Source organism: Nematostella vectensis, chromosome 1, assembly GCF_932526225.1.
Source record: "Nematostella vectensis chromosome 1, jaNemVect1.1, whole genome shotgun sequence".
Lineage (NCBI taxonomy): Eukaryota > Metazoa > Cnidaria > Anthozoa > Actiniaria > Edwardsiidae > Nematostella > Nematostella vectensis.
The window spans coordinates 14,037,839-14,051,094 of record NC_064034.1 but is presented as its reverse complement, the minus strand read 5'-3'; the positions used below and the strand labels follow the sequence as shown (position 1 = coordinate 14,051,094).

Here is a 13,256-nt window from a genome sequence, read left to right as displayed (position 1 = left end):
AACTCCTGCAAACAACCAAATAGCTAATTTTAGATACATAGACACTCACTGTGCAGTACTAGTATTTTTTTTTTGAGGGGGAACACTTCATCAGGGCTTCAGTAGGCTACATGAACCAATCGTTCGATTGATTTTGATTGGATTCAGTAATCAAACATAACCGAACAATAAAATTTCTGTTTGAATGACTCAAAACTTTGCATTTTTGACTTGCCTACTGTAACTCGAACTCCCGCTAATTTAGACTGATTTTGACTATTAAAAAAGATGTAAGCTTAGTTATAAACTGAAAAAAAAAAGCGCTTACCTGACATTTTTGGGACTTGAGCAGGAACTGAATGAATCATCGAAGATTATGCAGTCATCTGAGGGAGTAGAGAACTCGCCACGTCCATAGCTAACAGTCGTCATTCGTTGCCTTTTGAAGGGCGACGAACTTGTTTCTTTATGCAAGCCAATCGATCTGCTTTTTATCGGTGTACTGGTAAAAAGTGCTGGCCCTGGACTATCGTTGTCCATGGTATTGAAAACGACAATATAAAGAGCATAAGAGTGAAGACTTGGAAAAACATGGAGCTGTTTTAGAGACTGAATGTGTGACTGTTGAGTTGAGCGTGTTGATTGAGCACGTGATTTCAAATTTTTGTCTGTTGTCCAATCACACGACACGTCAGCGGAAGCTATGACGTCAAAAGTCCAGAGTCCAGAAGGCGGCAGCGGCAAAAATGTGCAACAGCTAGCAAACAAATCGTTGGTGTCGGGCCCCTTGCTTTGAGAATAAGTCAATTAAATGGCCGTTTCAGCATTACCTGCGTGTCTAAACTGAATGCTAGAAGTGCCGGTATCAAGTTTGCCGAATTCTTTCTAATCGGTAAGTTCTTTCAACTGAGGCTATTTCAAATATCCAATCACTGTTTAATCTCTGTTTTATAAGTTAAGTAGTCGTACGATTTCACCGTCGTTTTTGCTTTGCTTTTGAAGTTAAACTTCAGTTTTCTCAGCAAAATATGGACCATCTAACTCTTGTCTTTTGACCTTGTATTAAACGCAAGAGTTGTAAGAGTTCGGACAAATTTAAAAGCTTAAGCTACATGATCCCACGCTGTGTCCTGGACCGCGCTATTACACTAGCTTAACTGCTAAAAGCTATGCTGGAAGCTAATTTCCTGTTACAAAACATAACAAAAGGATGCTTTGACACTCCCAGATTAACCTATGTTGTGTAATTTTTTAATACAATACACCAAAAACTGGAAATCGACTCTGTAATTTTTTAAGTATAAGCGAGCTGAAGCAAAAATGTTGTGTAATTTTTTAATACAATACACCAAAAACTGGAAATCGACTCTGTAATTTTTTAAGTATAAGCGAGCTGAAGCGTAATTGCAATAAGTACCGCTAGGCAGGGCAGCTTGACCGAGACAGTGTGAAGCCACAGGCCTCTGTCCCGGGTCTTTGCATTTTTATCACAAACCTTAACCCTTAGTGTAATTCCTTAATATTTCGATTTTTACAAAAATGGGAAGAAGTAACGAGGAGAACGAGGAGAAGTTGTGGTATATCAAAATCGAATCTGGCAAGGGTTTCTTACACAAAGGCGGAAAACGCATAAAACAGTTTTCAAATGTAATAGGTGCAAAAAAGCCTTCTGCAACAGTTAGAGGTAGGGGAGGCAAAGAAGTAACGAGAGATGTAGTGGAGGTGAGCCTTTCTAACACTTAAAAGTGTCTCATCAGACCAGAGCTGCACTATTTTTTTTCAGTACGACATCCCGAGAATGAATATAGGAACATGTGGAGAGGGTCCAAGTTTTGCCTATGGATTTCAACAGAACCCAAAGTATACCAAAGTGCCCAATGCTGATCTTCAGTATTTCATTAAGTAGACTTTTATGATTGATAGCATATTGAAAATATATTGGTAGAAATGTTTTGGTCAGTTGGTCTTAATCAGTGTATTTTTCTCCCAGCTTGAATTTGCCCATAATGCTACCAAGCCTACCAGATCTGTTATGCTGTATCCAGAATTCTTTAATCAATTTGATTGTGATGGTGACTTAAGGAAAATAACATGTTCAAGTGCTGGGGGTTTAGCTAGAGAGCTCTGTGGCAAGATACAGGCACTCAAGGAGCTACCGTCTGTTGATGAGGCCATAGAAAGCAGTACCACACAGGAAGCACCAAACCACAACACAACACAAGCAGTGCAAAAAAAGACAAACACCACCCCTTTTTGCAACAAGTGATGCAAAAAGATCCAAAAAAGATGACAAAGATGGCTGTATATTGGACCTACGGCAGCGATGTGATGAGCATCTCATTGACAGTAAGTAAATTGCTTAACTAAGTTTACTTGTGTGTCAGACACCAAGCGAGGTGCTTTACAATTGACTTTTGTAAATGGTTATTATGTGACTTTGAGTTCCTCTATGGTATAAATATCAGTATACAGATTTTCAAAATATTTAAATAGAGGCTCATATGCAATTTGAACTTTTTGGAAATGCACAAGTTCAATTAAGAAGCGATTTGGAAATACATAAACAAGCCAAAAAATACACCAAGATTGTCTGACAAGTTCAATGTATTCCAAATTGGAGCAAGAAAAGCTGTATGAATTTTTTTGGGGGAAACAAGCATTTTTGTTGGAGTGCACAAGAACAAACACCCTTAAAGAACATCTGTCCATGACAATGTACTGTATTGATTCCATTGAGGTTATAAAATATTTATAATCTATAAACTCCAAGATACAATTTTAGTGCATCGGAACATTAAAAAAAGAAGAAAACATGAATAGATTTGAATGAAATTGACTTCAATACAGTTGAATCCCACTAACTCGAACCCTCGGTTACTAGAACCTCACGCTAACTCAAACCGAAATCAATTTCCCTTGGATTTGCCTCATACATTACTGCAATTTTACCGCCAATAACTGAAACTCTTGATAACTCAAACATCCCTCTAACTCGAAGTGAAGCATAGAGTTTAATCATATTAGACTAAAAAATAAATGTCACGCAATGACATACATTCTTAAATTCTTATTTGATTCGATACAAATGTATCCACTTCTTAAATTAAATGTGGGCTTTTCTTTCAAATTCCCCCCCTTTTGGGGGTCCAGCATTAATTTATTAATTTTTTTTTTCCAGATCTTGTGCACTTCATTCCTATTGAGAAGCTGGTGCTCCTTCCCAAGCAAAGACAAAGCAGGGAAGTAAATAAAACCTTTTTGGATGATTTGCAAAAACAACTACGAGCAAAGCCTTCTGGAAGCTACCAGATTTTGTCGGTTTTAACCAAAGATGTCCAAGAAAAACAACGTTTTGACAAGGAAAGAATGACAATGGTATTGCCACTCTAGCGAGTAAAGTTTTGTGGTGAAGGCGATTCTGTTCTCTTATTTCTACCTTCAGCCATTGCAATGGCCACCATCTTGCAAGAGGGACGAAACTGTATCATGGTTTCTATAGAAAGTGAAAAGGAGCTACTACGTAGCAGAGTTTTAGCTGATTTAGAAAATTTAAAAGGCAATGTAGATGAAGAAGGAGGCAGTACTAATAAACACATTGACCCCTGAACCGGCCTGTACCGGCTTTGGGAAGTACCCACAACCCAAAAAATTCATAAATTCAAAATAAACACAACAAGATGAAGATACTCAGGCATCAGTCTAAGGGATAAATGGTCTTGCAGATATGCATCCAACCAAGGTGTTGGCATCTACTCTTAAGCCAAATAATAGAACAGGTTCTTTGACAAATCTCAAATCGAACAAGGAGAGAAAAGCAGAATCACCCCTCTCAATAAAACGCTCAAAATACCACACAAGGGAGAGAGATCAGCAAACACAGCTCAAGACACAAATAGATACCTTTATTCTGATCCTCCAGGTACATTTCCTTTGCCTCAAAACACAATGCCCATTCCTTGAAGGATTGTACAACCACGAAAATATGTTTACGTATTGCAAAGCATTCTGGGAGATACAGGGGAAAATTCACGAGGGGAGGGCCAGTCAACACTCCTCTCCCCAAAGTCAGATGGTGTTTTATAAGTCTTTTCACCCCGAAGCCAAACGAATCAATTCCAGGTCATACAGACCCAGAATAGCAGTGTAAACAATTTTGCAATCAACTTGGTTTCAGAAAAGACACCATTTAGGAGAGCTGTGGTGATTCATTAGAAAATTATTTTCTCATCCAGGCAAGCCAAACAAGAAAAAATCATCATGAATCCACCTTTGCTTGCAAATATCCATAAGCAAAGCACTCAATTATGCCCCAAAAGACTTCATGATGTCCTGAGACACTCTCCTAATATGCTCATAGCTGTATTTTTGATGAAAAATACAAGCAACCATCAACTTGTGCTGGCTTCAGCACATCGACGAGGGATTAAAAGTGGGGACCGCAAAGCACTGTTGGAAAGCTTGGATACCGCTGACTAGGTGCAGCTGTGTTTGACTTTGACGGGCTGTATAAAACTCAGAATAGGGGGGGAGGTATCTGTTTTCAGTCTGTTTTTTGTAAATTCAGCTCCAAAAAAGCCAGGAGTCAATGGGTTAATATAATTTTTAAATTTAAGAAAAAAATTAAAAAAAAGGGTTAACAGATTCTTATCTTTCTTTCTATTCTTATATTCAAATATTTTGGATATTCCGAGCGAAAATGGGGCTACCTATTACTAATAATCTAATGCAACCTTTCTTGTATTTATTGATAATTTATTTTGGACCAGAAATTCCGTGCTCATGGCTGTTCGTGGGCCAGAAATTCTGTGCTCATGGCTGTTCGTGGGCCAGAAATTCCGTGTTCATGGCTGTTCGTGGGCCAGAAATTCCGTGTTCATGGCTGTTCGTGGGCCAGAAATTCTGTGGTCGTGGCATAACTAGTGGGCCAGAAATCCCGTGTTCATGGCTGTTCGTGGGCCAGAAATTCCGTGTTCATGGCTGTTCGTGGGCCAGAAATCCCGTGTTCATGGCTGTTCGTGGGCCAGAAATTCCGTGTTCATGGCTGTTCGTGGGCCAGAAATTCTGTGGTCGTGGCATAACTAGTGGGCCAGAAATTCCGTGTTCATGGCTGTTCGTGGGCCAGAAATTCAGTGTTCATGGCTGTTCGTGGGCCGAAATTCTGGCCCACTAGTCATGCCATGAGCACGGAATTTCTGGCCCACTAGTCATGCCATGAACACGGAATTTCTGGCCCACTAGTCATGCCATGAACACGGAATTTCTGGCCCACTATTTATCCAACGAGTACGGAATTTCTGGCCCACTAGTCATGCCATGAACACGGAATTTCTGGCCCACTATTTATCCAACGAGTACGGAATTTCTGGCCCACTAGTCATGCCATGAGCACGGAATTTCTGGCCCACTATTTATCCCACGAGTAGCGAAGTTCTGGCCCACATGGACCAGAAACTCCGTGCTCGTGGCATGACTATAGTGGGCCAGAAATTCTGTGCTCTTGGCATGACGAGTGGACCAGAAATTCTGTGGTCGTTGGCCCGCGGTGGTCCTAGTGGCACAGAGAAATGCGACCATATACAGTAACCGCAGAATTTCTAAACCCACGCAGCATTCTTACCTAATTGTTAAATGATAACTATTTTATACATTTTTTTGTCGGAATGATATTCATTCAAGAGGAAATGCAGTAATTTCTATATTAAAATGACACTATAAACAGATTTTACTGAACGTGCGGTCGAATTGTTTTGTTTTTTCATAAAAACATAGCCCCCTGAAGACGATATTGTGTTCCTTTTGCCTTATTTATGCAAGAAGATAAACGTTGTAGCTAGAAATAGGAAATATGATGGCAGGTAGCATGATGATTCGATACCTTTTGCGAAATTTAGTGTAAAACGAAGTTAAAAAATACAATTTAAAATCATGCAGTTGAAATCAATAGATTTGTTGATTGCTTGTTTTTTGTCATTCTCCAACAGAAACCAAGCTATATCTTTGTATTTATTGCACTTCGAGCTTCTTTTTAATAGTTTCAACAGGACGGCTGCCTTTGGTTCCAAACATTTCTAGATTCCGGCGGAGTCTTGAGGTTTTTTTAAAGATTAAGTCGCATATTTAGCGGAAAATGCTAAATATATTTAAGAATGTGTTCAGCATGTTTATCTCGGAATTCGCCGAGTTCCTGGAGTCTGTTGTCATGACAACTGAGCCTCTGGTGTTGACTGGTGATTTCAATATCCATGTTAATATCGATTCTGATAACGATGCAGCTCGCTTCTTAGATCTACTGTCATCAATGGGTCTACAGCAGCACATTAACTTCCCTACTCATATCTCTGGGAACACCTTGGATTTGCTTATCTCAAGGACTCTAGATTCTAGTCTCATACATGATGTCCGACCTGGCTCTTATTTCTCAGACCATTGTATAGCATTTTTCGCCATAAATGTTTCAATGCCGGAGTACTCTAGGAAAAAGGTATCCTTTAGGAAGGTGAAGGCTATTGACACAACAGCATTCATGAGTGATTTGTCTGCCTCGGAACTGTGTCAGGACCCACCTTCGGAGACTGTGCAATTGGTCGACTGTTATAACAAAACACTTGCTGGATTACTCGGTCGCCATGCGCCACTCAAGACGAAAACAGTTACAGTCAGACCCCAAGTGCCCTGGTATTCTGAGGAAATCCGTGAGGCTAAGAGAGTGCGCAGGCGCGCAGAAAGAAAATGGAGAACTACTAGGTCTGCTGATGATCTCGCCTCATTCAAACGACACAAAAATCATGTGACGTATTGGCTGAAAGAAGCCAAATCTGCTTTTTTGACTGACTTTGTCAGTCAGAATTCTGATAATCAAGGCAAGTTATTTCGTGCTGTGAAAGATCTTTTTGTGGAAAAGAACTCACTATGCTTCTCGGACTATGCGGATAAATCAGCATTGGCCAACGACATAGGAAAGTATTTTGTGGAAAAAATCAACCGACTGCGTGATGAGCTTGACAAGGGTTGTAGTGCCTCGGAGAATGTACAGAGCAGTGATCTGGTGAATGACTGTACTGTAGAAACGATCTCTCTAGTCCCTCGAATGGAAGCTTTCAAGTTGTTGACTGAGGAAGATGTACGCATGCTCATTAAGTGCACCAGTCCCTTAGATTCAACTGAGGAGTTCCAAATAAGAAATTTCAAAATCGCCCAAAATTGGTTTAAAGTTAGCCCCTGGTTCTCTTATCATGGTAAAAAAGTTTGAGTTACATACAATAAATATTTTTTGAGAAAAACTGAATTTACGATTTTGCCTATAAAATCGCCGATTTGGGGGCATTTTTCACCTTGCGTAAAAAATCGCAAAATATTCTTTAAATATATGCGGAATTAAAAATAGCGATACAGATCCTTAGAAAGGAGTTGATAAGGTATAAATCGAGTGGTTTCTTCACTTTTTCCGACAAAAAAAGAATATTTTATTGCTGTCTAAACATGTCAATAAAAAATGTAGACTTGAATAATAGTCTAAATTAGGGGCTTATAAAACCGATGGTACATGGATTTTCGCAGAAATTTTGCACTTTGAGCAAAGATTGGTGTTATTTCTTTCGATTCAGCAAATAAAAAATTGGAGGAATCAAATTCCCGAATCATAATGAAGCCGGACGCAACCCCATGTCAAGCTCAAATAACACGCGATTTTCTTGACAGCCGTCTTTATTAGATACACATACCTGTTTGTACAGGAGACAAATCACAAAAAATAAACTCTACCCTTGCTGTATACTAATCTCAGATGCTGTATAATAGTCTTGGTTCATCCTTGGAAGTCACTGGAATTCAATAAAGACATTACAATGAAAAATATTTGCTATTTGGTACAGATTTCAGTTAAGAACGCCTGCCGGAATGGCAAACTTTGAAGGTTTGTTTGGGTTTTAAAGTTTCTTTACGCTTCATTGAAGTAAAAGATATTCAAGCACATCAGTTCTTACCTTCTGTCAAGAGGTTTCTGGGAAAAAGGCCGATTTATGAGATTAATTTCAATGCAAATGTCAAGTACTTGAACACGAGTCAGGTTTCAAATGACAACAACTGATCAGCGGTCTACAAGATGAGCATGCGTGAATTTCCAAAGGAAACCCGATATAAAGAATAGTTCAACTAGTCGGCTTGCAGTTTTTATTTTAGATTGTTTCTCATTTTATGTTCTTCATTCTAAAAAAACATATTAATGATGCCAAAATTATTTTAAAAATTAATATGGGATATGTATATGCGTATGCGATACTTGACATTATCATGTCACTCACAGCAGGCAAGAGACCATGATGTATCATGGTCTCTTGCAGCAGGACATCACCCGAAAGTAGGAGATATCTCTTCTTAGCTGGCTCGCCTATGTTGTGAAAGCGTAATTCTAGATAGGAAACACCAATCGAAGAATTAAACACAAATACCACAAGCAAACATGCTTCGTTGACATAAGGGCATAAGCTGGAAGAATTGTCACACTCCCTCAAAGCGGCATCCTGTTACAGTAACACCTCCGTTAGCCACAAAAGGCTTTAGGGCAACACAAAGAGATCCCATTAATCTGCTTATTATAAAATCAGGCAAGCTAGAATTGTAAAACAGATGATGCTTGATATTTTTCTTGATCATGACTACCTGTGATTACGCTGTTTGCGTGGGTGGTCCTTGTGGCCCTAGTGTCGATTGCAATTCAAAGTGCGTTCTTCTGAAAGACTGTAACAAGGATATTCGTGGACACAAGAAGCTGCTTAACATATCAGACAAGTCTCTTCAAACTGAGTTTGAACTTCTTCTTGCTAGAGCTGGCAAGTGCATCATGATTTAACGACCGGAGTATTTGTCGCGCGCGTAGGTGACTCTTGAAACGCAAATGTAATAACAGGTAGCCTAGGCGATGGTTGCTTGTTCGTAGCTCGGAATTCGGCTGTTCTGAGTGGTGACGAGTAAAGCGACGACGAGTAAAATGAGTTCTCTAATAAAAATCTGACTATCCCCGAAAGAACAAAGAGGGATTTTTTTATGCCTTTGCAGTATCTTCACGGGACTTTTACTTGCCGGATTTGGCTGCGTACCAGGGTTATCTAGCTTATGCTTTATAGTTTTGTCTACAAATAGCACTTCCATTGGGAACCGACCTTCGGCCGTACCCCCTGGGTACGGGACTGCATTCTGCTTGTTCTCTGAACATATTTTGGGGAGTCCCTATTTCAACTCAACCTCCCGTTTGGTAGACTCGACTTCTTTATCGTTGTGTGTCTGTGTGTGTGTGTGTGTGTGTGGGGGGGGGGGGGGGGGGGGGGTAGACGGAGATTTCTTTTTCATTACAGACTTTGCGCAAAAGAACAGACTTGCTCACAGGCTAAAACATCCCCCGCATTAAAACAATGTCAATAGCATTATATCTTTCGTTTAGCGAAAGTATTATTTTACCCCTCAAACACGGGGAGTAGATCGTCGTCTGTATCGGAATCATAGGCATGTTCATTCAATCTGTCGCAAGCTCCAACTGATTTTGTAACCCTTTTCCAGGCAGTCTTGTTGGCATTGCACAGTTGTTGGTCTTGTTATATCAAGCAAAGTAGCCAATAACAAGTTACTGTTCTCACGGCAATCTACGATTGTGTTTGTGCCGAGCGGCTTTTGTTTTTTTTCTTAATACAATGCAGGGAAGTAGCCAATAGAGGTTCACTGTTCTAACGGCAATCAACAGTTTCCATTGAGTTAACTGACAGCTCAGTGTTTGGACAGAGTGATATTTGTTTTCTCTTGCTACAAAGTAGCGAAGCAGCCCATTTAAAGTCACTATTCTCACGTAGTTGCCGATTTTCCAGCTACCGATTTTTCAAACTACTTCAGTCACCTGGAGCAAGTTGGTAATTTTGCGCAAAGTCCGTAATGAAAAAGAAATTCTGTCCCACCGGCGCCCCGCAACAAGGGCACACTTGCCCTAGGGACTCCCACGCAAAATGTCAGCAAGCTGTTTTTTCTTTGGCGACAATTTTTTATTTTATGTATATGTTTGTGTATTTAAAAATAAATAAAAAACGGTCCGCCGAGGTCCGGTCCGCGTAGGTCCGTGAAGGTCCGGTCTTCATTTTACAGAGACCCGCTCTTATTGATAAAATTTCAGCAGTAATCAAGCAGTGCTCATGCGCACACAACTAATATGCAGATAAACGTAAATATACAATTTTTACTCTTACGCCTAAGTTCTTTACCAAATCATCAGATGTTTTTGAAAATAGACAAACAAGACATGATATCGATTTTTTATCAAATATGGTTTTCTAATAAAGAAAGACTAAGACTCAAAACTGTCTGTTCTTATGGGGATTAGGATACCTGTGGAAAGTCACGCATTCTCATCTGGTAGACCGCTGATCAGTTGTTGTCATATGAAACCAGACTCGTGTTCAAGTACTTGACCTTTACATTGAAATTAATCTTACAAATCGGCCTTTTCCCTAGAAACCTCTTGACAGAAGGTAAGAACTGATGTGCTTGAATATCTTTTACTTCAATGAAGCGTAAAGAAACTTTAAAACCCAAACAAATCCTTCAAAGTTTGCCATTCCGGCAGGCGTTCTGAACTGAAGTCTGTACAAAATAGCAAATATTTTTCATTGTAATGTCTTTATTGACTTGCAGTAACTTCCAAGGATGAACCAAGACTATTATACAGCATCTAAAATTAGTATACAGCAAGGATAGAGTTTATTTTCTGTGATTTGTCTCCTGTACAAACAGGTATGTGTATCTAATAAAGACGGCTGTCAAGAAAATCGCGTGTTATTTGAGCTTGACATGGGGTTGCGTTCGGCTTCATCATAATTCGGGAATTTGATTCCCCCAATTTTTTATCTGCTGAATCGAAAGAAATAACACCAATCTTTGCTCAAAGTGCAAAATTTCTGCGAAAATCCATGTACCATCGGTTTTATAAGCCCCTAATTTAGACTATTATTCAAGTCTACATTTTTTATTGACATGTTTAGACAGCAATAAAATATTCTTTTTTTGTCGGAAAAAGTGAAGAAACCACTCGATTTATACCTTATCAACTCCTTTCTAAGGATCTGTATCGCTATTTTTAATTCCGCATATATTTAAAGAATATTTTGCGATTTTTTACGCAAGGTGAAAAATGCCCCCAAATCGGCGATTTTATAGGCAAAATCGTAAATTCAGTTTTTCTCAAAAAATATTTATTGTATGTAACTCAAACTTTTTTACCATGATAAGAGAACCAGGGGCTAACTTTAAACCAATTTTGGGAGATTTTGAAATTTCTTATTTGGAACTCCTCAGTTGAATTTAAGGGACTGGTGCACTTAAGAATTCGAAATGTACTTCTTGTTGCCTCGATCCCATACCTACGCACTTGTTGAAATCCTATAGTGAGCCACTCGTTTCCGTGATCACCAAGCTAATCAATAACTCGTTAGAATCAGGAATTTTTCCTGACTGCTGGAAAGAGGCTATTGTCGTACCACTGTTAAAGAAACAGGGATTGGAATCTTTCTTCAAGAACTTGCGTCCTGTGAGCAATTTAGCTTATGTTTCCAAGCCCATTGAGCGTGCAGTTTTCAATCAGACGGATAATCACCTTATTCAGTCAGCGCTTTATCCGCTATTACAGTCTGCATACCGCAAGCATCACAGTACGGAAACGGCGTTGGTCAAAGTTGCTAATGATATATTATTGAATATGAACTCGCAGCGCGTTACATTACTTGTACTCTTAGATTTAAGTGCTGCATTTGATACAGTTGATCACTCAATTTTGCTCCAACGTCTAACTGCTAGCTTCGGCATCGGTGGGAAGGCTTTGGGGTGGTTTACGTCATATTTATCAGGGCGCAGCCAGCGTGTGTTGTTTGAGGGGGTTACGTCGGACAGCTTTGATCTGCGTTTTGGTGTCCCACAAGGCAGCTGTCTTGGCCCGCTTCTGTTTGTACTTTACACCTCCAAGCTCTTTGAGATAGTACAAGCCCATCTGCCGGATGCACATTGTTTTGCTGACGACACACAACTTTATCTATCTTTTGATCCCAATAGTGAGACGGACCTAGCGGATTCTTTGGATGCTATGGAACGATGCATCAATAACTTACGTACTTGGATGTACCAGGACAAGTTAAAAATCAATGACGATAAAACTGAATTTCTTGTTATCGGATCGAAACAACAGCTGTTGAAAGTAGATAATTGTTCAGTTCGTGTTGGCAATATAGATATTGTGCCCGTTTTAGAAGTGCGCAATCTTGGTGCCTGGTTCGACTCACATTTTTCTATGTCTACCCATATTTCTAAGTCTTGTAGTTCAGCGTTTTTCTGGCTGCACAATATTAAGAGAATAAGCCAATTTTTGCCTAGGGATAAACTAGAAATGGTGTTACATGCCTTTGTTACCAGTAGAATAGATTTTTGTAATGGACTCCTTTATGGACTACCAGAACGAGAAATGGGTAAATTGCAAAGGGTGCAGAATGCTGCAGCTAGGCTGCTCACGTCATGCAAAAAGTACGATCATATTACGCCTGTGCTAAGAAATCTTCATTGGTTGCCTGTAAGGTATCGGGTTAAATTTAAAATCTTGCTAATCACTTTCAAAGCTCTTCAGGGGCTAGCTCCTCATTACATAACTGATCTCATTAGAATTAAGAATAACGCGCGCTATTCACTGCGCTCAAATGAGGGCCTTTCTTTAATGCATCCCTCAGGAAAAATGATGAAGTCTTTCGGTGACAGATCGTTTAGTGTTGCTGCACCTACATTATGGAACGCTCTCCCTGCAAATCTTTGCACCATCAATTGCAGTATCTTTAATTTTAAAACGCAACTTAAGATTCATCTTTTTAAATTAGCTTTTAACACTTGATATCACATAATCATCAATATAAAGATATTTTTATTATTATTATTCAATATTTTTCCTGTGAATCTATTATTTTATATTATTTTCGATTATAATTGTAAATTTTATTGTATATATTAGTTCAACATTTAGTTATATTGTAATGCGCTTTTGATCATTATATGAAAAAAGCGCAATATAAATTAATAAATTATTATTATTATTATTATTATTATTAAATGTTTGACAGATTTACAGTATCATTGACACAAAGTATCTTGCTCTAAAAACCCTATTACACTTATACTGCTGTATTAAAGTAAGAAAGCCCGGCTACATTTGCCTATTCTTATGCTTCCAGCCTTTAGCATCAAGCATGACCCTCAGGTAGTCCTTG

The 13,256-nt window shown here is 39.1% G+C and overlaps 2 protein-coding genes and 2 long non-coding RNA genes across 5 annotated transcripts; 3 read left to right on the top strand and 1 right to left on the bottom strand.

The window, feature by feature from the left end:
• The first annotated feature begins 731 nt into the window (after nucleotides 1–731).
• Nucleotides 732–3,663, top strand: LOC116619734. Of its 2 annotated transcripts, XR_007307635.1 has the most exons (3): nucleotides 732–871; nucleotides 1,970–2,325; nucleotides 3,158–3,663. XR_007307635.1 is itself a non-coding variant. In XM_048726906.1 (2 exons), exons 1-2 carry the CDS (start codon nucleotides 1,519–1,521, stop codon nucleotides 2,243–2,245), a joined length of 459 nt encoding a protein of 152 aa, XP_048582863.1. In that variant the 3' UTR covers nucleotides 2,246–2,774. The 2 variants fall into 2 exon arrangements, 1 of the variants encoding a protein (XP_048582863.1); XM_048726906.1 differs by lacking the exons at nucleotides 732–871; nucleotides 3,158–3,663 and adding an exon at nucleotides 1,519–1,701 and having other exon boundaries at nucleotides 1,970–2,774.
• A 2,473-nt stretch (nucleotides 3,664–6,136) lies between these two features.
• On the top strand, nucleotides 6,137–11,546 carry LOC125560696. Its single transcript, XM_048722936.1, has 3 exons — nucleotides 6,137–7,116; nucleotides 11,338–11,442; nucleotides 11,531–11,546. Exons 1-3 carry the CDS (start codon nucleotides 6,137–6,139, stop codon nucleotides 11,544–11,546), a joined length of 1,101 nt encoding a protein of 366 aa, XP_048578893.1.
• LOC125561933 lies at nucleotides 7,666–8,533 on the bottom strand. Its single transcript, XR_007307642.1, has 2 exons — nucleotides 7,962–8,533; nucleotides 7,666–7,799 (listed from the first exon to the last, which is right to left on the bottom strand). It is a non-coding gene; the product is annotated as an uncharacterized LOC125561933 (long non-coding RNA).
• LOC125561931 lies at nucleotides 10,277–10,784 on the top strand. Its single transcript, XR_007307637.1, has 2 exons — nucleotides 10,277–10,487; nucleotides 10,651–10,784. It is a non-coding gene; the product is annotated as an uncharacterized LOC125561931 (long non-coding RNA).
• Nucleotides 11,547–13,256: the final 1,710 nt, after the last annotated feature.